This window comes from Lepidochelys kempii, chromosome 5 (genome assembly GCF_965140265.1).
Source record: "Lepidochelys kempii isolate rLepKem1 chromosome 5, rLepKem1.hap2, whole genome shotgun sequence".
Lineage (NCBI taxonomy): Eukaryota > Metazoa > Chordata > Testudines > Cheloniidae > Lepidochelys > Lepidochelys kempii.
The window spans coordinates 42,019,745-42,046,909 of NC_133260.1; the positions used below are offsets into that span (position 1 = coordinate 42,019,745).

Genomic DNA, 27,165 nt, shown 5'->3' on the forward strand with positions numbered 1-27,165 from the left:
CTGGTCCAGATAGAAGGGAAATAAGAAGTGCCAGAAATATAATTAGAATCCATTTCTTGTGACATTTCCATCACAGTTTTGAAACTCAATAGGTGTGAATAGCTCAGATAAGATTCAGATAAACACTTTTTCCTCTCAGCAACCAAATCTTCTGAGTTTTGTTCTTTCCTATTTACTGAACTGTTCCAACACTATCTACTGGACTTGATGCAGAAAATACTGGGTGAAGTGAAGCTGGTCGGGAAATTTTCAATGAAACATGTTTCATTAGAAAATGCTGATTCATCAACATCAAAACTTTTCATAGGGAACATTCCAGATTTGACTAAACTTTGTCAGGAAAAGTTTATCAGATCCAGAATGAAATTGCTGGTCAAAATATGTGAGTGTGTGAGACAGCATTGTTCCAGAATAGCCAATAGCCTGGTGGATAGGGTATTTACTTGGGATGTGGGAAACTCACCTTCAACTCCCTACCCTGAATCAGGCAGCCACTAGGCTGACAGACATGGTCTCTCTCTGTCTCAGTAATGTCTCCTACCAAAGCTCTTCCATTTTGTATAAGTCATTAAATATTCATTGGGCCAGGCAGAGAGACTAACTTTACAGCTCAGTGATTAGGGCATTCACCTGGGATATGGGAGACCTGGCTTTTTCTGGAGGGGTTGTCTCTCACTCCTATATTTTGACCAGAAATTCTGTCCTAGAACTCCCATATCACAGGTTAGTGATTTAACCACTGGGCTATAGAGTCAGACTTTCTCTCTGGCTCAGTAAATATCTCTTGTTGGAGTTGTTCCATTTTGTATAACTAAATATTCAGTAGGCCAGAGCAAGACTGACACTATAGCCCAATTCTTAAGGCACTTACCTGGGATATAGAAGACCCAGGTTCAGGTCACAGTGCCCATAAGCATTAGATATTGAGAGCATTAGATATTGATTATTCAGGGCTCTCAGATTTTCAATGCACACTGATTGACTTTGGCCTCTGCTCAAATTGCCCTGAAATTTCCTGATGTTTATTCATGTTCAGCTGTATATATATCCTGAAGGTTGTATTTGTGGATATGTAGGTTATGGATAGTTTGCATATGATACCAATTGTTGGTATCACTCTGTATATTTGGAAAATAGTATGTAATTGGATTCAATTAAAATAGAACTTATAGCTGAAATAATTTCATTCACAGAACAACCTCATTATGTTCCCGATTCAGGACAGCAGTTCATAGACTCATAGACTTTAAGGTCAGAAGGGACCATCATGATCATCTAGTCTAACCTTCTCCATGTTGCAGGCTACAGAACCTCCCCCACCCACTCCTGAAATAGACCCCTAACCTCTGGCTGAATTTCTGAAGTCTTCAAATCATGGTTTAAAGACTTCAAGTTACAGAGAATCTACCATTCACGCTAGTTTAAACCTGCAAATGACCTGTGCCCCATGCTGCAGAGGAAGGTGAAAACCCCCAGGGTCTCTGTAAATTTGACCTAGGAGAAAATTCCTTCCCAACTCCAAATACAGTGATCAGTTAGATCCTGAGCATGTGGGCAAGACCCACCAACCAGACACTTGGGAAAGAATTCTCTGTAGTAACTTAGAGCCCTCCCCATCTAGTGTCCCATGACTGGCCATTGGAAATATTTGCTAATGGCAGTCACAGATGAGCTACATGTGATTGTAGGCAGTCTCATCATACCATCTCCTCCATAAACTTATTCAGATCAGTTTTGAAGCCAGTTAGGTTTTTTGCCTCCAGTGCTCCCTGGCTGTTCCAGAACTTCACTCCTCTGATGGTCATCAACCTTTGCCTAATTTCAAGCCTTAACTTGTTGATGGCCAATTTATAGCCATTTGTTCTTGTCTCCATATCATTAGATATTGATATTGATTATTCAGGGCTCTCAATATCTCAGATTTTTCTTGTCTCCATATTGGTGCTTACCTTAAATAACTCCTCTCCCTCCCTGGTATTTATCCCTCTGATGTATATATAGACAGCAGTCCCCTCAGCCTCCTTTTGGTTAGCTAAACAAGCTAAGCTCTTTGAGTCTCCTCTCATAAGATAGGTTTTCCATTCCTTGGATCAACGTAGTAGCCCTTCTCTGCACCTCTTCCAGTTTGAATTAATCTTTCTTAAACACGGGAGACCAGAATTGCACACAATATTCCTGATGAGGTCTCACCAGAGCCTTGTATAATGGTACTAATTCTTCCCTGTCTCTACTGGAAATACCTCACCTGATGCATCCTAGGACTGCCTTAGCCTTTTTCATAGTCATCCTGTGATCACCCAATATACCCAGTTCTTTCTCCTCCTCTGTCATTTCCAACTGATATGTCCTCAGTTTATAGCAAAAATTCTTGTTGTTAGTCCCTATATGCATGACCTTGCACTTTGCACTGTTAAATTTCATCCCATTTCTATTACTCCAGTTTACAAGGTCATTCAGATCTTCTTTTATGATATTATGGTGCTCTTCTATATTAGCACACTCCCACTTTTTGTGCCAAGGTCAGTAATAAAAAGGTTAAATAAGATTGGTCCCAAGACCGATCCCTGAGGAACTCCACTAGCAATCTGACAGTTCACCTTTCAGTATGACCTGTTGTAGTCTCCTCTTTAACCAATCCCTTAACCACCTTGCAATTCTCATATTAATCCCCATCTTCTCCAATTTAACTAATAATTTCCCATGTGGATCTGTATCAAATGCCTTACTGAAATCCAGGTAAATTAGATCGACTGCATTTGCTTTGTCTAAAAAATCAGTTATCTTCTAAAAGAAAGAGATCTGGTTTGTCTGGCACAATCTACCTTTTGTAAAATCATGTTGTATTTTATTCCAATTCCTGTTAACCTCTATGTCCTTAACTACTTTCTCTTTCAAAATTTGTTCCAAGACCTTGCGTACAACTGAGGTCAAAGTAACAGGCCTGTACCTTCCTGGATCACTTTTTTTCTCTTTCTTAAAAATAGGAACTATATTAGCAATTCTCCAGTCATACGGTACAACTCCTGAATTTACAGATTCATTAAAAATCCTTGCTATTGGACGTGCAATTTCATGTGCCAATTCCTTTAATATTCTTGGATGGAGATTATCTAGGTTCCCCGATTTAGTCCCATTAAGCTGTTTGTCCTCATTCCCATTAGCCACCCTGTCACTACCCCTAAACTCTTCATTAGCCTTATTAAGCATGTGCTTAACTCTAATCATGTGCTTAAATCTCAGTGACTCGGATACAGTGAAACACTGACTTTAATGGGACTTAAGTACATGATTAATGTTAAGTATCTGCTTAAGTTCTCTCATGACTAGTGATACTTTCATGAATTGGGACCTATATGATGAGTTTAACTATAAGTAGATTTGCAATATGCATACTGCATTGTATTGAAATAATCTGGGATTTTCATTCCACTGCTTTATAAACTATTTAACTGTATATCATCTCTTTAATGGGTTTCAAATATTTGCAGATATAATATGAGAAGTTCATAATGGTTGTCTAATTATTTATCTTTTTATTCATATCTAACCCTATATACATATTGGAATTGTAGCTGATTTTCAAAAATCATAGAAGAAAAGTTAAAATTTAGAAAGATGCTTTAAATTTTTCTTTAGGAAAGAAGAGAGAATCTTTCCAGATAATACATATTATATGTTTCTACTCTTAAAACAAGGGCACATTTAAAAACAATTGACTTGATGAATAACAATTTTCAGGAAAACTGTGGAATGCTGTCGCCTTCCACCCTAAAAAAATCAAAAGGAACAAGGATAAATTTTGCCCCTCCTTCCTATTCCAAGAACAGTTTGAGTTTCTGTTGTTTCCCAGAGTTAAAATCTGCATGGCTGAGAGGTGTTCTGGCAGGTGTGGTGCTGAAGAGAAGTTGCTGACTAGTCAATGTCAGTTCCTTTGCACAACACAACATTGTGACTCTCTCTGGGTGAGGGAAAGGTAGGGAACACAGTCCAGGGGGAAAGGATATGTGGGAGGAATAACTGAATTGTTAATGCAGTTGCAGCCAAAGGCTACATAAATGGAGTGTATTTAAAACTGTAATGGATGTTTCTTTATGGAAAAAACAGAATGTAAGGGCTTGTCTACATATACAGCACTCAGCACTTAGTGAAGACACTACCTACATCGACGGGAGAGTTTCTCCTATTGGCATAGGTACTCCACCTCCATGAGAGGTGGTAGCTATGTCGATGGGAGAAGCCCTCCTGTCAACATAGTGCTGTCTACACTAGGAGTTTGGTCAGTATAACAGCATCATTAACATTCAGGGGTGTGGATTTTCCCCATCACTGAATGACACAGTTATACTGACATAAGTCTGTAGTGTAGACCAAGCCTAAGTATCTTGGATACTTATACGACACTATCTCTTTTTACTATCATAAAGTAAAGAAAGAACATTGTGGAGCAGATCCTCAGTTGGGGCAAACTGTCACAGGTCTATGGAACTATAACAACCTACACCAGATGAGAATCCATCCCAGTGAGTCTTGGTGAGGCTGCAACTCTATTTTCAACTTGTCATTTTGTGCTTACCTACTGTTTTACACAAAGCTTCCAACACATCTTTTGTAATGTACAGGTCCCACAAGCGTGGTAGCTGAGGCTTAACTCTGAAATAGTTCACTGTTATGACTTTGGTTTAGCCCGTTAGGACTATACTGTCAAAGGTATAGTGAGTAAATTAGGAAATCAGAACATGCATGCAGCTGAATTATAGAGGTAATTTTTAAAACTGCTGCAAAAATTCATGTGTGTATCCAGTCACTCCTGCACCAAGCAACATGGGTAAAGAGGATGCACTTCCTGCCCAACAAAGAAAGTGTTTGAAGGACTAGTCCCAAAGAAGATAAACAGAATACTACACAGAAAAATTCTAAATATGAAACCAACAAAACCCTTGATAAAAATGTTCAAAGATGTTATTTAACTGTGTAATGAATGGGCTAAAATGGACGTCATAGAGGAGCTTGTTCCACACCTGAGGCCATCATAACAAAGACACAATCACCTTTATCTAAGGTTTGACTGGAATTTCTAAAAGGTGAATGACATCAAAGCACATATAGAACATGGGCCATTTGTATGGTATATATTAGAATAAATATAAGCAGAAAAGCCTCTATTCACTAATTTTTGCTGTTTGCGTCCTGGTTTTTGGATTCTAAGATCCTTGAAAAAATCATAATCCTTAACATCTTTCATTCTAGAATCTCACAGCACGTAAGCCATCCCACCCTACCCACCCTAATGAATGGGAAGGTTGCATTATTTGCCAAGGTTAAACACACTGAGCTGAGACTCTTGACTCCAAGTAATCTATTCTAACCAGCAGCATTGTCTACGTCACCGAGCAAACAAGTGTTTTGGACCACAGCAGCAATTCAAAGAGGAAAATTAGAAATAAAAAAGTTGTAAGAGGTATTCCAAGATTGTTTCCTACAGTATATCCTTTAGTGTTTTATCCAGTTCAACTTTAAATGATTCATGCAACCTTCGCCTAGGAGTATTTATGAATGATAGGTGTTAAGTATACACATTTCATAGGCCATAACCTCAGGACCCACTCTGGGTCCTTTGTACCATTCTGGAAAGCCACCCTCATAAGGCATCTGGAGATTCCCTTGGCATGGGATAATTCCTGGCTGGCATACAGTCAGCTCAGGGGGGCCAACCTGTGACTCCAGAGCCGCATACGGCTCTTCAGAGGTAATATGCGGCTCCTTGCATAGGCGCTGACTCTGAGGCTGGAGCTACAGATGCTAACTTCCCAATGTGCTGTGGGATGCTCACTGCTCACCCCCCTGCTCTGCCCCAGGTCCTGCCACCACTCCACCCTTCCCCTGCCCCTGAGCCCGCCATGCCCTCGCTCCTTCCCCCGCCTCACCAGAGCCTCCTGCGCAGTGCGAAACAGCTGATTGCGGCGGCCAGGAGGCATGGGGAGAGAGGGGAGGCACTGACTGGTGGGGCTGCCAGTGGGTGGGACACGCTGGGAGCTGGAGGGGGGTAGTGGATGGGGGGCTGCTGACATATTACTGCGTCTCCTTGGCAATGTTCATTAGTAAATTCTGGCTCCTTCTCAAGCTCAGGTTGGCCACCCCTGAGTTAGCTCTATACCAGCCCCTTTAGCACAGTGGTTTTCAATCTATTTTAATTTGTGGACCCCTACAAAATTTCAAATGGAGGTGCAGATTTCCTTTGGAAATCTTAGACATAGTCTGTGGAACCCCTGGGGTCCATGGACCACAGGTTGAAAATCACGGCTTTAGCATACAGGGCATACTGGAGGTGTGGCCGGAGCGCCTTGTGCTCCAGCAATCCTTGGCTACATAATGCCCACAGGGGACTGTTACCAGCTTGTGTAAATTAAAGCACCCTGTTCTAATTTATACTCCCAGACTTGGAGGAGTGTAAAGATGGCTTTAAGCCTTGGTCACCTTTCCTCCCTTTCCCAAGGCTCCCCCACTCTCACGCCTCTCCACCCCTTCCCCTGATGCCTCCCTGCCCACCACTCACTCCTTTCTTCCCGAGGCCCCCCCACCTGCCGTTCGCTCCTTCACTGTTGCTCTGGGCCAAGGTAGGACAAGGCAATGAAACTGAGACCAGGGAGCTTGTCTCTCTTGTGCTGTCAAGGATATCCCCTTCTGGCACCCATGTAATGGAGGAAGCTGTCTGATTCAAATGTGGAGGGAATAAAAGCTTTTGTAACCATAACTCAGCTCCCTTGTGTGTATCCATGATGATACGGTCTTTAATTATAGCATCACATGCCTTTTTTCCACAGGACGCCTGCCTTATTCAGTACACAGGATGGATCTGCTCTGGGGATGAATTCGGGTTGTGTTGTAAAGCAGGCTGTTGTCTGTAAGACCCCTGCCTCCTTTATTCAGAGATTGGAAAGTATGTAGTAAATTAGGTAGAGGGTTCCTTTCTGGAACAGAAAGAAGGGTCTTGTGATTAAGACAGTTGAATGGGGGGCCTGGAGAATTGGATTCCATCCCTGCCTCTGCCACAGAGTTGCTATATGATGCTGGGCAAGTCAGAGGTGGTCACCAATTGTGTGTCCTTCATTTTCTGGGTGCCCAACATGAGATCCTGGGGCCCAATTTGCAGAAGTTCTGAGCACACACAATTGCAACTGAAGTCCATGTGCTTCAGTATATAAAGTGCAATATAATGCTAAGTACTCTGAAAAATCAGGTCCTAGGCATCTCAAATTGGGAACCCAGAAATAGAGGATACTTTTGACCTTAATCTCTCTGTGCCTCAGCTCCGCATCTTTAAAATGGATATAATACCTCCTCCTTTCCTCATGGGGTTTTTGTGAATATTAATTCATGGGTTTGAATCACTCACGTACCATAGCGATGAGTGCCATAGAAAAGCCTATGAGGAAATTTATAATTTGGTCATCATAACAGGGTTTGAATAGTGTGCAGTAAAAAAGACTAGGGCCACACACTGAACAATGAGGATAAAACAAAATATTGAATAGCTGCTTGTTAACTGAGCACTGTCCACCCTATACACTGAATGAGGAAAGAATCCTGTGGAAAAAATGGCACAAGATCATGTTAATTAAAGACTATACTATAACGAATACACACAATAGGCCAAATTAAGGTTGCACGAGACAATGAATGCTATAAAATAACCAAAGCCACATAGTGTTTCTAGGATTTTTCCATACTTCCTTTTTTTTCCAGCCTATTTTTTTCAGTTACAATATCTCCCTCACTTCTCTTTTTCCCTGATTCAGCCTCTTTTTTTTAATTGAGTATCCCTGTCTTCTATTGGTGTATAGCAAAAGGTGTTTCATAAACTGCAGTAAAAAACAATTCACATGGAAAAGCAGATAGTTTCTATATGAATTATAGCTACAGTGAAACAATTATTCCCTGAACAGGGTCCTCATTTTCTTCAAGAAAATCAGTCACTACAGCACTTTCTCACATTAAACTGAAAGAATGGAGAGAGAAGAGTCTGGTTGTAGTCACCATTAACTACTTAAAAAGAGACTTTTGTGTTAAGGTAAACTTTCACATTCATAATAAATTCATTTACTTTTCAATTTTTCATACATTGTTTACAGATTAAATACTAATATTTTAGCATCATTAATTAAACAAAGATCTGCTCCTTCACAGCCAATCTCTTGCTCCCATATAGTAATGAATTTGTGACATTACAATCATTTCCATGACAAAAGGCTCTGGAGTGAAATCTTGGCCCTCCTGAAGTCAATGGGAGTTTTGCCAATGACGTCAGTAGGGCCAGGATTTCACTCACTATGTCATAAACATGGGATTTGCCATCACTTGCTGCCTCCTAATGCTTGGAACTGCTTTTCTATCCTAAGGAGATAGGTATTCTACCTCTTTCTTTGAACTTCCTCCTTAAAACTTAATTCTTCTACAAGACTCACAAATGCTAATGCAGATCACTAAAAATTCTGTCACTCACCTATTATGCAACAAAAAAACCCCATGACAAACGAACAACAAAAAAGACAGTACGTTAGCACCATCCTCTAGATCTCCCAGTGTATTTTTGTCTCAAATATTTTTCTAGTTAGCAGGAGAGGATCTGTAGCTTTCTTTGTGTCCTGTGCAATGCTGAGCATACTGTTGGAATGTAAACAATAAACAAGTAATAATAACTACCTCAGGATCTAGCAGAATGATACTGTGAGGGAGAAAGCTCTAAATACAAAAACCTTGATTAGCAAGAAAAGGAACTTAAGTACTTGGATTTGAGTTCAATTTAAAAAAAATTCCCCCCTCCTCCCAGCATTAGTCACCCTTAAATTAAAATGAAGCATTTCCCTTGATATAGGGACATACACTACCAAGGTCCAGGGATGGATTTAAAAATCTTATTCTCTTGTCTTCTGAAACTGATGTGTGTGGTGGAGGCGATGAATTTAGTCTCCAGAGAGAAGAAAGATGCTGCTCACACAGCACTTCTACTCACCAGTCCATGCAGCAGCAATGGTGTTGGCTTTGAAGGAAGCCAACTGTCCTGCTTTCCCAGCCAGAGGTAAAGAATTGCATTGGTGGCCACTAGAGGGAGGAGGATTAGGAATACAGTAAATTGTGGGCAAAAGGCACCCATGATGAACTCACATGGGACAACCCACAAATCCCCCACCACTGCCAATAGCCAATGGATCTCAGATACTGCTATGGGCTGGGAAGTATCATCCAGTAGTGAAATATCTACTACTGAAAAGCTGCCAGTATGCATCCTTAACTTTGGTGGTTGGAGGATAGGAGGGCCTGCCTAAGATCATATGAACTACATCCCTCTTCCCTTTGTTACAGATACCTTATATTTGCCTTCTGAGTCTTGTTTATTTCCTTACTTAAAACTTCAGATGTCTTTTATCAAGAAAGCTCCTGTGAAAAGCTAGCATGCCAGCTTCAAGAGAGTCTCAGGAGAAGCACCAGCCGACAGACACTCACTGTGCCAAGAAGTACTGTATTTAATCAACAAATCTGTACAAATTATATGAAGTTGAAAATAAACAAAATACAATGTGATAATCAAAATAAACTTTCTTTCACTAAATTAAGGCTTGAAGCAGACCTGAAATAAATGTTTTCAATTAGTTACCTAAACAAATATGAGGCAATGTATATTTTGTAATTCAACTGACCCTTCAGCTTGATTGCCTGATATGTGTCTTACCTCCAGCACAAGTGGCAGAACATTCTGACCAAGGCAAGTGATTCCATGCAAAGCCAACTTCATTGTCTCCACTGCCAGTACGAGAGATGGGAACATTGAATTTATACCTTATCCCCAAATTCTGTTCCTGTAGCAGAATCTGCAGTTGAAAACAACTAGTTATACTATTAAAATATGCAAGCAGAGAGCAACTACAATGACATTTAATCTAGGTATGTATTATGTCTTGTAGAGGGGGAAAATGTCATAAAGCAAGCCACAATAGTTCTTGCAGGTATTCCCAAAAGAAATCTGGACTAATTTTTAAAACACACACACACACTGATTTTTTCCATTGTGTAAGGTGAGTTTTTTTCTTTCAATTTTTTTTCTTACCAGCAAAATTTGTTTCTGACATATTAACAATTCTAATCTTCTGGGCCTCATTAAGTTAAATTACTTCATGGAGGTGTCAAGACCAGATAATATTAAGGGACTTTATTGTGGCTGACCCTTGTAGGTGTGCAAAAATCTTCAAACCCCCATCTTGAGCTCTTTTGCTGGGACTATCCACAACGTGGCTGGGTAACTAATAAGACCCTTACCTGGTTAGGGCTTCTACATACTACCACAATATCAATATTACAATAATACTCCAATCTGGCATCAGTAATGGCACTAACTTCCAATAGGGAGACACAGGAGGGTGGAGCTATTTCCCCAACACTCACAGTACAAGGCAGTAGTGTGGCTGGGCACATGGGAAGAGTGTACACTGATTCCTTTTACAGACTGGCAGAGCTCCTGCTGCAGGTGCAACACCACGTATCACCACGTGAAACCATCAATAATTCTTCTTGTGGTTCCTGCTGTAGCACAGTACTTCCACATGCCACCTGCTCAATACAGTGCTGTGCCTTCAAGGCAATCTAGCTCTGAATCTCCAACCTGACATTTTTTATTGCTGCTGCTAACATCTACAGTATATGTTAACAAAAGCAGCCTGGATGAGTCTCAGAGATATTTCTCACCTCACCATGCCTCCAGTTATAAATTATTTTGAGGCATATGCTCCCCTCTGTGAGAGAGCAAAATGGTGGATAATCTTCAGTAGGGAAGTTACTGGTGCTGAGCTGATGAGAAAAGTAGTTAATGCAGTAGGCACCTCCTCTCCACATAACCACTTCTAGCCTCTCCACAGCTACCAAAGGCAAAACGGGCGTCACATTGTTGGGAGCGTGGCCAGGTATGTCCACAGTCAGGGAATTTACTATGGGCCAGACCATGATATCTCACACCATAATTAGACCCACTGAAATCAACAGGGCTACTTCTGGAGTAAGTTATTACCTGTTGTGAATAAGGGCATCAGAATACTGTCCAATGAAATTGTCATATAACTTGCCTTATACTTTCATACATCACCAACAGGTGTGACCACACCATATATCCAGTTTTCTATTTATGTTGCCATTACTGTGAGGACCAGGAAGCAAATGAAACTAGGAGGGATCCCCACTATGGCCTGAGGATTTCCACTGATATTTTCTGTAGATCTCCTGGCAGTACAATAGTTTGTTGTTAGCTTTCTTCCTTATCACCATAGCTATCCCATCAGTTTTGGGAACAGAAAGAGGTGAGTGGGAGGGTATCTCAAAGTGCAAGAACTAGGCAAGCACTACTTCTCTTCCATGCAATTTTACTCAGTTTATTGCCCCCTGTTACTTGGAACATAAAATCATGTCTGAGTTCAGAAATATATTCATTATAACATTACCATGACTATGAGATTTTCTGAAGTAGGGCCTAAAGCTTCCAAAGATTCAGGTTCCTCTGTTGGCCTCTTGTAATGAAAAGCTGTCCCAGCAACATCAAACTTTCTAGGCCAGTCAATAGTCCAGGCACCATTAATATAGTAGTCATCCTCTTCAGATTTTAAAGCTTAAAAAAAAATACAAGCCACCTAAAAATTGGAAGCAGCATTTATAATAGAGAAGCCATTGCAAATGAAACTACTAATGTGACAGAAGTATGTGTACTTTAGTTCTATATCACTGGTTTCAAAGTAGTTTAAAACCTACTTTTCCTTTTGGCAGAATGACCGAAGTGTGGCTCATGGAGATCTACAATACTGACTTTGGCTATCATCTCCAGTAGGCAGGTGTGATCTGCAGAGACTACAGGTATCAGCAAGAACAGGCCATGCAAATCGAGATATGGTGGTGCATGCTAGAACTTGTATCAATAGGCTGTGCTCTCTGTACTACACCTGCAATCTGCTCCATTATATGCAAATTAGATTTACCTCTTAAATGTATGAGTTGCAATGTACCCTTCAGTTGAACAACATTTTGATACCCCTGCCTTTTGGAGTGTGGGACATGCAAACCTTGTGGGCACAATAAAAGTGTGTGTGTGTTGGAGCAAGGAAGAGGCACTATGAGTTTCAAAGCTGGTTCCCAAGCAATTCTTACTTCCTTATCTTTGACCCTTTGTATTCTGCTTTAGAAGCATGTACCCAGAAAGACAATAATGTTCAAAATCAGAAAACCCTGCACATTTCCTAGATGATTTCTCAGTGATTCTGTTCTGAGGTCAGGTAGCATGGAAGATAGATATGTATTAAATCAAACACAAAAGTGTGACCAGCTCTCAGATTGAGTCTTAGAACTAGTCAGTTGGTTATGCTGCTCCAAGCAAACATACAAATTCAATCACAGTTCATTATTACGGTTATACAGAATATTTACATTGTAATAATTGTATGAATATCAATAACTGAAAATCATTTATATCAGCAAGAAATTAGTAATAAATACCAACAGTTTAATCAAACTATAAAATTTAGAAAACCAAACACTGGTAAGCTATTACTTTTTCCAATATAATTTGTTAAGCTGCCATTGTCAACATGGCACGTGACGAAAACAGCACTGCAGGTTGCATATCTATTTCTGATTCAACAGGTTATGGAAATTTCAGAAGACTGCAATCATATTTAGAGCAGCTTGAAATAAAAATTTAGTTTGATGGACAAATAAAATATTATTAGCTTTTTTATAATCTTCATCAGCTTGTTAAGGGTAGTCTTGCAGATTCTATTCAAGGGCAGATATTTGACTTTTTCCTGTATCAAAAAGATTCCTTTTTTGGTTTCTAAAATATGAAATGGACTTTGGGAAGCTTACAGACTTTACTCTGAATGCTCTTTTATGTATACTATTGGCTCTGAGGTGGCACTAAGCATTCTCTCTCTCAAGTACTTGGCTGGCTTGTTCTTGCTCACATGCTCAAGATCTAACTGATCACTATATGTGGGGCCAGGAAGGAATTTTCCCCCACGTCAGGTTGGCAGTGACCTTGGCGATTAAATCTTCCTCTGCAGCACGTGACTGCAAGTCACTTGCCAGCATTCTCTGCGTATGTCTCACTTAATCATTTCCCTGCCATTGCAGGGGCCTCAGGCACTGATGTACTTTGGTCCCTCCTATTCTCTGCCTGGGGCACATAGTAGTCTAGTCTCCTGTAGACTGTAATACTTTAGTCTAATGTAGGTTGTTGGGTTTAGCGAGTGGGTTCTTGGTGGTGTTAGTGGCCTGTGATACACTGGAGGTCAGACTAGATGATCTGGTGATTCCTTCTGGCCTTAAACTCTATGACACTATGATCTCTTTGGTTAAGGTAATAAAGAAGACTACTCAATTTTTTGGAATTCATATCTGCTTCTGTAACCAAAGTTTGTGGATATTGGCAAAATTCAAGACCAAGCCATGGATCTTTAGTCAGAGACAAAACATCTATTGACCTTAATAGGGAGAGAATTTAGGATTTGTCTTATAGATTGCAAGAGTGAGGAATTATACAAGTAACCATCACAGGCCAAATTTTGTTCTAATATACCTCAATATAAATCTCACTCTAGTGACTTCATTGAACGTTACTCTGAAATTACACATGTAACTGAGAGAAGAATTTGGTCCTCAAACTTTCACTCTTCTAGGGTTCCTGGGTTTACTCCTGACTGTATGTGATGGGGCACTGATACCAGGGAAACATGTATGTGAAAAGAGAGTGATATGTAGCAGGAAGGGATGGATGGTGGTGTGTCACCAGGAAAGGGACCAGAGTCTCCTCACAAACTTCCATTAATTCCCAAACTGTGCTGAACCACCATCAAACTCATCAGGTAGAGGAGAGAACAAGCCATGCTATTGTACAATACTAGAGGAAGGGAGCAGGGCTTCTTGCTAGTTATCTATTTTGAGTAAGTGTATGAAAAATTATTAGACTAAAGCTTGGTATTAGAATATTGGTCAGAATTTGGCCTCAGCAGAAACTAAATTTCCGGAATCTTAATTTTTATCCACTCTAACTTCAAAAAATCCAATCAGGTTAAATTAACAAGACAGGACATTTAAACATGAAAACTACTGCACAAACATCAAAGAACTAAAATAAACCTCTCTGCAAACTATTTTATATGGATTTTTTTTATTTGTTTAAAAAAATAAAACCAGAAAGCTTTCTCCTAACAGATTTTAAAACAGATTTGTCAATAAAAATAAATATATTTTTCCATATAATTTTCCCATTGTTGCATATGAGACAATTTTTTTCAAAAGGGATGAGGTTCTGTGCAATTTTGCATTTGCAAAATGAATTGCAGTAGCTAAGAAAACTAGTTTCCCTTCTGTCGGATATGTACCCTCAATCATGGAGTTAGAGATGCAAGAACCTGGTTTGTACTCAATTGTAATTGCAGTAACATGAGTACAGATTTTACAGGTACAAAGCTGACCCTGTGAAAATGTGGTTCTTAATATGAAATGGCTGTGACAGGATATCCTGTGACCTTCATTCCTCTGCTTGAAATATGCAGTGTTGTTGTAGCCATGTCGGTCCAACGATATTAGAGAGACAAAGTGGATGAGGTAATATCTTTTATTGGACCAACTTCTGTTGGTGAGAGAGACAAACTTTCGAGCTTACACAGAGCTCTGCTTCAGGCAGAAGAAGCTTGACACCTTGTCTCTCTCAGCAACCAAAGCTGGTCCAATAAAAGATATTAACTCATCCACCCTGTCTCTCTGCTTGAAATGTCAGTTATAAGCTATAGATGCTATTTCACCAGCAACACAACTTTTTGGTGGAGGAGGGAGGAGAAAGGAGGGAGAGTAGTATAATAAGTGTAATAAACATTCCTCATTGCTAGGGCTAAGTATGTAACTCTTCCTCCTAAAAGGGAGGAGGCTGACAATCCTGCTGAATTACAGGGGTAGAGGGAAGCAGACATCCAACACTAGCACTACAGCAAATAACTATGGGTGGGGTTAATTTATCTAGGAGGTTAGCTACCTGCCACACTCCCATCTAGCACACATCATAGACAGTTCTTCACAAGCATTTGCACTGCTAGATATTTGCATTCCTGTGGCTAAGGGACAACAAAGCAGCCTAATCAGCAGACCTGCAGCTTCTAGGACATAACAGCTTGTAGGACTGTCAGTTCATTAGAACAACTAACTCATCAGTTTCTTTTGACTGAGAAATGTGTTGCCTTGTATGTTTGTGAACTGACTGTTACATAAACCAGTTAAGGGAAACATCTAGCCATGCTTGCTCTTTTGTCCTTATGAAGCCTGTTCTTACTCCATGGATCAGGTTGGCACGTGTTTGACCCCAAGATCAGAAGAGTACAAGGCAGGTTTAAAGCCACCTTTAAAGGGAGGAAGGACGCAGCCTGGAATTTGGGACTTGAATTCAATTTCCTGCTCTACCACAGGCTTCCTGTGTGACCTTGGGCAAGTCATTTTAGCTTCTCTGTGCCTCAGTTTCCTCATCTGTAAAATGGAGATAATAGTCTTTCCCCACCTCACAGGAATGTTGTAAAGTTAAGTACATTACAGATTGTGGGGTAATCAGATACTATGGTTATGGGGGCATGTAAGTACCTAAAATTGATGGATAATATTATGTCCCCTGGTCCTGCACCCAGCAAAGCTTAGCCAGACCATTGAATCTGCTCCAGTATCTTCAAAACACTTTATAAATATTACTAGTTAATTAAGGTCTTGTGTTTAAACCAGCTCTTACCAATGTAGTTCTTTGACACAGCCACTTCTTTTACTTCAATGTGAACGGAACCTCTTGGAATTTGAATCACTTCCATGTAGCCTAAAAGGTAAAGGTAAACCTTATTTATTATTATTACCTGGATGAAACTAGAAATTAATAAATTATGCTTTCGATTCAAATGTACCTGAACATTGCCTTTCATGCCAGAGAACAGAGAACTCTTTAAATCTCAGAGACAAATGTGAAAAACAATAGCAAAAATTTTTCATGCAGTCATGAGTTTCTCCTTTCTACATATTAACAAAGTTCTTCATAAAATGTTTCAGAATTCACTGATTAATTTATACATTGGCTGTGAAATACTAATATATTTTCTTCCATGTTTTGAACTTTCAGTTAGGTTCCATGTGGGTACAACAGTCCACCTTCATACAGTGAATCACAGGATAGGGAGTGATCTATATCTGCACACTTACCTCCTCTGGGCAATGAATCATTGAAGAAACCTTCAATGGCTTCACATGTACTACCATCTCCTCCACACACACGGCATCTGTCTTCCTTTGCATCAGATCCCAAAATATTATCACAACCCACATGCTGAGAACAGATAAGGATAGAACAAATATTACTTCAGGTAGGAGGCTTCTTGGATCATTACCTGAAAATACTAAATATTTTCTCAAGAGATTTCTTCCTAAGTATCTGAGATTTAGTTCTCCCTTTGCCTACCTCACTTTGAGTGGCCCATATCATAAGAGTATTTTCACTTACCAGAAAAGGAGACTGAGAAATCAGAGATGATGCAAATTTAGTTTATAGATAATAAATAATTTGTGCTCCTATAATGCTTTTCATAGGAGAATGTTACAGTATTTTACAAACATTAATGTACTACACCTTAACACAATTATTATTTAATATCTAGACAGTGATCCCAAATGTTCTAATTTTCCTCTACCTTTGGTTTCTCTAACAAAACACTGTTTTCTGTGTGTCCCTTGAATGGTTGCTTAAAAATAAGTTTTGTGGTGTTTTTGTTTCTATAAACCTTTACACCTTCACAGACCATCTTCTCACGTCCCGCAGAAAAGTAATACAGCTAAATTTGTGACATCACAATTATTTTGATAACAACAAACTCATATAAAAGCTTATAGATGTGAGTTCACTGCACACTCAAGCAGAATGAAAGACTGAGCTGGATGCAGAGAGAGCTTCTGTATAATCTGGACTTGATTCTCTCCTGCATCCAAGCTCCAGCATTAGTTACACAAAAATACATTTATCCCACATTACCACCTGGAAATAAAATGCCAAGAAAACAGCAGCTGACAGGATTGGAAGAACTGCTGTGAGGAGTCAGGAAGAAAAGGGAGCTATTAAAATGTACAGGTGGTATGATATGAGGAGGAGATATCTATGCATGATTTAAGGATTCACCTCAGCCAGAGAATGGGAGAAAATATATGCTGGGAAGGATAGAACAACTTAATAACAGAGGACAAACTGAACAGGAGGAAAACTGCAGCTTTACACTTCTTCAGATGATTATATAATACAAAGAAGAATAAAATGATCTCCAAAACAGAACATAAGGCAGCCATATGAACATACTGGCAAAAACATGATTTTCTACCATCTTGTTTATAAATAATACAGATATGATCACAGAAGTTAAAGTTTCAAAATGTTTTCACTCCTAGGCAAATGAATACAATCATATAAATTTTGACTTTCTTACTGATTACAAAAAGTAAAACAGAGTTCTGACTAACTTGTGTTTCCTTATGTCGTCCTCTACTGGAAATAAATCTAATCTCCATTTCTGCTCATTTACTAAATAATACTTTAACTGTACAAAAATGCAAACCTCCTAGTTTTAATTTATATTTTTCTTACAATTGTGTGAAAGATTTTACTTCAGTTTTATCAAATACATTCCCTTGTATTTTAATCCTGATGGGGCCCATTTTTGTGGAATTACGTGTAATATCTGGCATAGTCAGTTTTAAAATAATCATCAAAAGTATTAGCTATTTTCTAGCAGCTTCACATATTTTAGCATACTAAAATAGTATATATTGTGATTTTTTTTGTCTATCTGTGATTTGGTTTGCTAACACATGGCAAATCTTTGGTGCTAATTGTGTCACCTTTCTTAGTTAGAAACAATTTGATCTCATCATCTTTGATTCAATCATAAAAAAATCTGTAGGCCTTGGTTCCACAAAGCACTTAAGATTGCACTTAACTTTAAGCATGTGAGTAGTCACAAAGAAGTCAGGGTTTTTTTAAGTCAATAGCACTACTCATATGCTTAAAATTAAGCATGTGCTTAAGTGTTTCACTGAACTGAGGTTTTATTGGAATGAATAGCAGGGGCATCATTTGCAATGTGGGCCCCCACAGATTTTTCATAGGTCTATATGCTCCATTAGGTCTTTCATTTTTTGCCTGCACTTCAGATTTTACAGGATATAATATCATTGTATAACATTCTATATTCTGACATAACTTTGCCCCTCCCCCTAATTTTTTTCTGAAATGGCACCCCTGATGAACAGTAGTATAACCATAAATGTGGAAGTTACAAAGCACTAACTGCCACATTTATGGTCATACTACTGTTCATTCCAAAAAGGCCTCAGTTCAGCAAACAATTTAAGCACATGCTTTTCATCAACTGGTCCCTACAGTTACTGGTCCTCCAACAGACACCAGAGATTAGGAGAAGCCAAAAGAATCTAAATAAATTATTCTAATTTAGTCTTGCAATAGGATGGTTTGCCCCTTAAGGGTTAGAGGCCTAGGGCCAGCAAACACTAATTAATGAATGAACTGCATCAGCCAATCTGTGCTGTGTTACTAGTCTTGATGGGGCCTGATGGAGGACAGCTGATTCCCCTCTAAAGGGCAGCAGAAAGGTGTAGGGAGGATGGAAATGTTAGGAAGCTATGGTAGATGCTGCAGAGAAAGAGGAAAGACTCCTGAAAGGATAATCCTCAGACCAGGGGAGTTGTATCCCAGCTAGGAGGACTGCTAGAGCAAGAGGAAATCAGAGCCTGGAGGCTGAGGTGCAGTCAGGAAAAGTCTAGGAATAGTGGCTGAAGTGTAACCCAGCTCTGGGAATAAGGGCTCGGGGGCTCCCCACCTAAAGGGAGAGAGATATGGAATGTTTTAAATAATGTGGACTGCAGTTCTTAAGGGGCCTTGAAGAGGGGGAAACAGAGGCAGGATGTGTCAGAATGACCTCTGGCCATTTGGGGGTGCTCTGGAGGTGACTGCCCTGATTACAAGACTGCGACAATTTCTAATGAAAGCTTATTGCAACTCATAGTAATTTGCCTCATATCTGCAGTCTTCCTTTCCCTTGTCTCAGGCTCCCTGCTTATGTAAGAAATTAACTTTTACTGTCAACAATCCTTTTTTATCTAGTATAAAAAAAACCCTGTAACTAAAATGCTATACAAAATTACTGCTGATAAATACTAGACAATATGAAGTAATCCCTAAATGTAGTGTTTATTAAAACATGCAACCTTGCATTCTCCATTGATACAGATATCCAGCGAATCAGCATTGCACTGAGTTCCATCTATTACTGCAGGGGCACGTTCAGTGTAAAAATTGTAACCTTCAGCCAAGCAGTTTAATGCACATGGTTTAACCCCTCCTAAACAAGCAAAACAAAGAAAAAATTAATGGACAGTTCCTGAAAAGGTCAGAACCAATTTTAAAAGCATATGCAAAATCAGACTGGAAATGTATAGTCTCTTCTCCCATCTGAATACAGACAGATTTATAAGTTTTCTTTAATCCTTCCAAGTAACTTCTCTATTTGATTCTTTCTCTCTAAAGAGATTACTTCAGCTTATAGCAAAACAGCCTACAGGTGAGTTAAGGTGAAAGAGTCTTTAATGATAATACCACCCTAATGCCTGCTGAACAACTGAAAATACATAAAGATGTTCTTTAAAAAGCACTAACAGTAGCATAGCAATGGTTACTGTACTTTCAAGTTTTGAAATATAGTAAAGTTCACAATATGCCTAAAAAAATGAACAAAGTTTTGAGATGTAGGGCCTGAATTTAAAGTGAGTTTAACCTGCCTTCCCTTTTCTTGACTGCTTATAATTCGGCTGGCTCAATTTTTTCAAGAGGATATTTAGATGTCTAGTAATTGGATGTCTAGGTGCTCCCCATTTAATCAGCAAATAACTGCCAGGAGGGCCTGATTTTTACAAGCACTTCTGAGAGGTGCAAAATGCCCTCAGCAACCACTGACAATACTTGGAGATAAGGATCGTCATTATTTGTAAGCACAAACTGTGAGCACAAAAAGACCTAATTTTTAAAAATCAGGCCACAGAAACTATGTCACACACAGCACCAAAAAGGATCCCTAACAATTATATAATAACAAGGCACTAAACACATCTCCTGAGCACAGCTTTTCAGATGTGTGGAGAGTGGGCAATGAAGAAAATATACAGCAAAGATTTCCATTTTATTTCACTATTACTAGCTAGCATGGAATAGCAATAATATTAATTAGGTCACTTTTCCTTTGTTTTTTATGATAGGATAATGAACAGAAATATCCTGTTTAGCAGTTTTAAGGCTTACATTCAAAATGTCCTAAACAGGACATAGCTTTCAGTATATTTTTAGGTTAATGGATAGCACTCCTAATTAGGGCTGTCAATTAATCAGATAACCTCATGCAATTAACTCAAAATTTATCGCGATTTTAAAAAATAATCACGATTAATTGCAGTTTTAATTGCACTGTTAAACAATAATAGAATAGCAATTAATATTTATTATAAATTTTTTTGGATGTTTTTCTACATTTTCAAATACATTGATTTCAATTATAACACACAAAGTGTACAGTGCTTACTTTATATTTTTCATTACAAATATTTGCACTGTAAAATGATAAACAAAAGAAATAGTATTTTTCGATTGCACCTTATACAAGTACTGAAGTGCAATCTCTTTATCGTGAAAGTGCAACTTACAAACGTAGAATTTTTTTTTGTTACATAACTGCACTGAAACAAAACAAACATAAAACTTTAGAGCCTACAAGTCTACTCAGTCCTACTTCTTGTTTAGCCAATCGCTAAGACAAACAAGTTCTATTTACATTTGCTGGAGGTAATGCTGCCTGCTTCTTATTTACAATGTCACTTGAAACTGAGAACAGGCGTTCGCATGGCACTTTTGTAGCCGGTGTTGCAAGGTATGCCAGGTATGCTAAAACATTTCTATGTCCCTTCCATGCTTCGGCCACCACGCCAGAAGACATGCTTCCATGCTGATGACGCTCGTTTTAAAAAAAAATGCGTTAATTAAACTTGTGACTGAATTTGGGAGAGAATTCTATGTCTCTGGCTCTGTGTTTTACCTGCCTTCTGCCATATATTTCTTGTTTTATAGCAGTCATGGATGATGACCCAGCATATGTTCTTGGTTTTGAGAACACTTTCACTGTAGATTTTAAAAAAACAAAAAGTAACAGTGTGAGATTTCTAAAGATAGTTACAGTATTCAACCCAAGGTTTAAAAATCTGAAGTGCCTTCCAAAATCCGAGAGGGATGAGGTGTGGAGTGTGCTTTCAGAAGTCTTAGAAGAGCAACACTCTGATGCAGAAACTACAGAACCCAAACCACCAAAAAAGAAAATCAACCTTCTGGTGATGGCATCTGACTTAGATGATGAAAATGCACAGTCGTTGATCCACACTGCTTTGGATCATTATCGAGCAGAACCCGTCATCAGCATGGACACGTCCTCTGGAATGGTAGTTGAAGCATGAAGGGACATATGAATCTTTAACACATCTGGCACATAAATATCTTGTGACATTAGCTACAACAGTGCCATGTGAATGCCTATTCTCACATTCAGGTGATGTGAATTAGAAGCGGGCAGCATTATCTTCTGCAAATGTAAACACACCTGTTTTGTCTGAGTGATTGGCTGAACAAAAAGTAGGCCTGAGTAGACTTGTGAGCGCTAAAGTTTTACATTGTTTTGGTTTTGAGTGCAGTTTTTTTTGTACATAATTCTACATTTATAAGTTCAGCTTTCATGATCAAGAGGTTGCACTACAGTACTTGTATGAGGTGAATTGAAATACTATTTCTTTTTTACAGTGCAAATATTTGTAGTAAAAAAATAAAGTGAGCACTGTACACTTTGTATTCTGTGTTGTAATTGAAATAAATATATTTGAAAATGTAGAAAACATCCAAAAATATTTAAATGGTATTCTCTTATTAACAGCATGATTAATCGCGATTAATTTTTGTTTATCACTTGACAGCCGTACTCCAACTGATTCTCAGTTGAAGAGGTACTGAAACAGTTGGCAGATGAGACAGACTGGAAAAGTGGTAAATAAAGAAAAGAACAGGTCACTAAGACAGAGAGAACCGGATTACTTAGTACTCTGGGCACAAGCAGACAATATGCCTTTCAAAATGGCTAAATGTAAAGTCATAGTTAAGAACCAAGATTTTAGGCTCTATTATGGGGGGGACTCTATTTTGGAAAGCAGTGACCTGAAAAAGACTTGGGGGATGGGTAATATAACACACTTGGCACTGGTGTGACTGCTACTAGAATTCTGTGTCCAGTTGTGGTGTCCACAATACAAGGATATTAAGAAATAGGGGAGGCTTCAGAGAATGACTAACAGATTGGATTGAATAACTACATTCCTTGATAGAGCTAAATAAATTGAGCTCCTTAACTCTGTCTCTACAAAGAGAAGGTTAAAGGGTGATTTGACTAGTATATCAGTACTTACCTAGGAAACAAAAATGTGATAAGAGGGTTCTTTAATCTAGTGGACAAGAACCAGTGGCTGGAAGCTCAAGCTGGACACATTTAGACTAGAAATAAGGTGACATTTTTTTAACAAAAAGAAAAGGAGTACTTGTGGCACCTTAGAGACTAACCAATTTATTTGAGCATGAGTCTCTAAGGTGCCACAAGTACTCCTTTTCTTTTTGCGAATACAGACTAACACGGCTGTTCCTCTGAAACCTGTCATTTTTTTAACAGTGAGGGTAATTAAACAGCAGAGCAATTTATTGAGGGTTATGGTGTGTTCTTAATCTCTAGAAATTTTTAAATCAAGATTGTATATTTTTCTACAAAGACATACCCTAGTTCAAATGAGAATTAATTCAGGGAAGTTTTATGGCCAACATTATCCAGGAGATAAAACTAGATGATCACAGTGGTCTCATCTGCCTTTATAATCTGAGTAGGATTATAGGAAAAATCAGACAATTAACTTCCTAGACAGGGAAGTTCTGCTGAAGATTTGCTAAACTTGAGATCAAATAGAAAAATATTGTTTAACCAGACATTCTGGTTTTTTGTTTGTTTTTTTTTAAAAACCCACCTCCTGTATAAAGGAAGACTGAATTAGCTACAAGATAAAACCAAAATCTGCACCCTGCCCTAATCCTGTCATTCAGTGTTTGGTTCAAGTATGGGCAAAGCTACACTATCATGCCTATAAGATGATGAAAATGTAGAAGCAGAAAAAACATTATACATGCTTAAGCTTGAAAAAAATTAAATCCAATTCTTAACGTGACAATTGTATCACATTCTTTAAAGCCAGCAAGGATTTTCACTAGATAGTTAAGGCATTATTAAGGGTATATAATAGTCAAAGCTGAAATCAAATAATGTTTATACATTATCATAACTCCAGAATACATCATGAATATACTGCCTGTATCCTAATTGAGTGAAATTCTCCTCTCAGCATGCCAATGTAATCTGGAGTAACTGAGAACAGAATTTTTATAAAGCAAATCCTTAGACAAGATCTCTGTCCCTTAGAGTCAACAATGGAGGGCCAGATCCGGTGTCACTTTAGAAGCCAAAATGACTGCAAAGCTAGCTAAACTGTTGAAAGCATAAAGTTGGCGGGGGGGGGGGGGAAGGGTGGTGACTGGATGAAGGAGGTAGGTCAGGGAGTTACTGGCAATCAAACAGAAATTGAAGCAGCCCAGATGCTGCTCTAATCTGTGCCAGAGCTTCACCGGCCCAAGGATAGCTTCAAGATTAGGGACAGGAAGTGTGGGAAAGTCGGCATAAAGTAAGGACCCCTGTTTACTGACAACTAGCCCTATATCTAAATCAAAAGACCATCCTTCTCCATCTCTGCTTTTCTTCTAAGGAGCAAAAAAGAGGAAAAGAAAGAAACGGTGGGACAGATCCTTGACTATGGCTGAAGAACAAACAGCACAAGTCAGGAGAGAAGAAGATGCAAAGCTCATCTTTGCATTCTGCCAGTCATGGGGCCACTCTGTGCAGGGCTGGTCCCATGAAGTAAATTAGAGCAGCTGAGGACTTCTTTAACTTATGTCAGTTGCTAACTGCCACAAGAAGCTGAAACTGCAGAGTAGAGGCATCCATGATTGTGTTTCTACTGCAACAGTTAACATGTAAAGCAGTGTAGGTACCACAGCTCACTGCTCTGAATTTGGTTTTAGTAATAGCATCAGCTCTTAAGGCTCAGAGATACACACTTAGAGGCTTGAAATTAGGTCTTGGGATGTAAAAAATATATTATTTATATATATCTTCAGCTTAGCTTTGAGTAATCCTGGCATTCTCCCAATGGAATTAGTGTAATTTATTTGCAAATTAGTCTATTAATTTATCTATATTACATTCTGTAGCATCCACAACTCCCAATCAGGATTGAGGCCCAGTGTACCAGATCCTGTACAAACACATAGGAAGAGACACTCCTTGTCCTAAAGAGCTTACCTTTTGTCTGCTTTGATCTTTTAGTTTGTAGGGGAAAGGCATACAATATACAAGCTAACTGATCAGCGTGATGATAGGCACGCAGCTGGCATAAACTAAATCTAACAAATCTGTCCCAAAGTGGAAAAAAAAATCTGGCACAAATAGCTATGCTGAGCACAGTACAGATGCTCAGGGGAACAAAGCTGTCCTTTCCCACACAATGGAAGCTGTTGTAGCTCAATGGCTCTTATGTACGCGCACACCATCCAGGATGGTGGAGTTCCAGGTAGGGGAACTCTATTGGGACTTTCATACTGTACACCTCACTACAGTGTCCAAGTGTAGTAGTGGATCATCCACCCATGTCCAGTATCTGCATACTGCTGCTAAGGGAGTTGATGGGGAAAGGCTTTACATTATGAAGTGGTGCATTTTTCTTGCATAGCATCCCCTGTCACACATTCATTATGTCAACACCCCAATATGGCCCTTCCATTGATATGCCCTTTAGTGAATTTTGTATTTTTAATTAATGGGTCAACAGATGGCTACTGAAAAATCGAAGTTCAAGATTAGTCAACTGAGTGTTGTCAGAGATGTCACATTTATATCTCTGCCAAGCTACACATTACCTCCAGTGTAGGGCTTCCAGTTATAATACTTTCCCCGGAAGGGCATATTGTCGAAGTCTGCACACTGTTTTTCTCTAAAATCACGGGACCCTGAAGGACACGGCTAAAGAAAATTAAAATAAAAATGTATTAGACATTAACATTAATATAAAAAGGACATGGTTATATTACTTACAAATAAAATGGTATTAAACTACATTATGTTAGCTCACTGCTTTATTTTGTGGCTCTGATTCTGACACTTGCTTTATTGTTTTACAACTGGTATTCAGAATGAAGTGTCTATTTTGTAATCTTAGGCAGGCACGAACTAACTTAAACAAAGTTAAGCGTTACAACAGTTTCCATATAACTTTACACTCAGAATCATGTCACGGTTCACTTTGCAATCAATCCATCAGGTATCTCCTTATAAACACACACAAAAACCAACTGAAGAAACTAAAACACAAAATCTTTTTGGTGACAGATTCAGGCTCAGTTGCCATAGCTGTTCTTAGGTATGCATTTAAGGGATCAAGAAACAGATTTGTAACATCACATTTGTAACATCAGATTTGTAACATCACATAACACTCAATTGCAGTTTGAAGACCTACTATTGTTCACTGACTAGCTTTGACAAAAAACATTTTAGGTCTAAGAATGAGACTGGACAAGGTTTAGTCCCAATTCTAAGCACCTTCCAAATTTAAAGAATTTGGAATCACTATTTACATTTAACCTACTAACTTCTCACAATCAATTACTGAGCCCAGACATGTATTAAATAGCTTTCTCATCTAGGGCACTGTTGGTGATGTAGAAGACTGTGTTTTCTCCAAGGAAGAATTACAGGAACAATATAATTCACTGCTATTACTTACACTTTTTTGTCTATGCAACGTTTAGGTTTAAAATAACAAAGTCAACTTATTGCTAACCTCTGAATTTAACATTGCAAGATGATCTTTTCTGAAATCTGTGTAAAATAGCATAGTCTAGGATAATTTATCTTCTGCAATTCTGCAACTACAAAACTACAAGGTAAATTAAAACATTTGAAACAGATTAAGAATATTGTCTTTAAGCTAGAACAGAAGAACTTTTTTGACAGAAATTTTTAACTGTTAATAAACATTACTGATTTTTATGAGCAGCCTCAGAGTTCATTTCTGATATTTTTACTGGTCTACCTGTATTTCTAAGCCAGTTTGTGGTGTTCAGAAATCTGAGATGAATTCATTGTGAAAGGGGTTACATAAACAAGTATGGTAAAACTTACTGCACTATGCAAATATTTACATAATCACCATAACTCTCAGTATATTGTAGTTCAAGTTCCTATCATAGAAAGGCCATAAAATCATGACTTGGAAACTAAGCAAGAAGTTTCCTACAAGTTTAAAAATATTTTTAAGTACAATAAAATACTGAACATGGCACTACCCTGTAATTTCTGCACTGTTTCCTTTGTAAATTACACCTCCAACCTCTTCCAATCTTTCCTTTGCGAAGATCCCACATCTTTGTTTGCAGCAAGCCTCTGCTATTCACAGAGGCACAACCATCAGGCTACAGCAGTGCCTTCTCTTTGCCCTATGAAACTCCATTCAGCCATTGCTGAGAGTTTAACTGTTAAAATTTGGCACTTGTCTTCTCTAGCTTTCCTCAGGAAAATTCTGGCAGCCTGACAGAATAATAAACAAATATTCTAAGGCTGGGCTCACACTGCTGCCAAAACAGCAGCAGACACTGTACCGGAGCTGCCAGCACATTTGTAGCAGTGAGGAGGAGAAAGAGTTGGGCTGAACTCCCCGCATATCAGGACCCAGCACATGCCCCTCTCTGAGGGCAATACATGGAGCAGGAACAGGGCCAGGATCACATCCTGTAAACACCACATCCCCCCCGCCTCAGCAGCTGGACCCAGAAGCTGATTTCCTCACTCTCCGGAGATGCCACATGAAGTCAGATCC

At 38.9% G+C, this 27,165-nt stretch overlaps 1 protein-coding gene across 8 annotated transcripts in view; it reads right to left on the reverse strand.

Moving 5' to 3' along the window:
* ADAMTS6 (ADAM metallopeptidase with thrombospondin type 1 motif 6) overlaps nt 1-27,165 on the reverse strand; it is a 328,383-nt gene that overhangs the window by 71,044 nt on the left and 230,174 nt on the right. For 5 of the 8 annotated variants that reach the window (XM_073344058.1, XM_073344059.1, XM_073344057.1 and 2 more), the window contains 6 exons: nt 25,208-25,310; nt 19,324-19,457; nt 16,258-16,381; nt 15,800-15,880; nt 11,484-11,647; nt 9,728-9,866 (listed from right to left, as the gene is read on the reverse strand). In XM_073344058.1, coding sequence (XP_073200159.1) covers nt 9,728-9,866; nt 11,484-11,647; nt 15,800-15,880; nt 16,258-16,381; nt 19,324-19,457; nt 25,208-25,310 — 745 coding nt within the window. Of the gene's footprint in view, nt 1-9,024; nt 9,535-9,727; nt 9,867-11,483; nt 11,648-15,799; nt 15,881-16,257; nt 16,382-19,323; nt 19,458-25,207; nt 25,311-27,165 lie in introns of those variants that run through there. The other 3 variants (XR_012158888.1, XM_073344063.1, XM_073344062.1) reach the window with 3 other exon arrangements.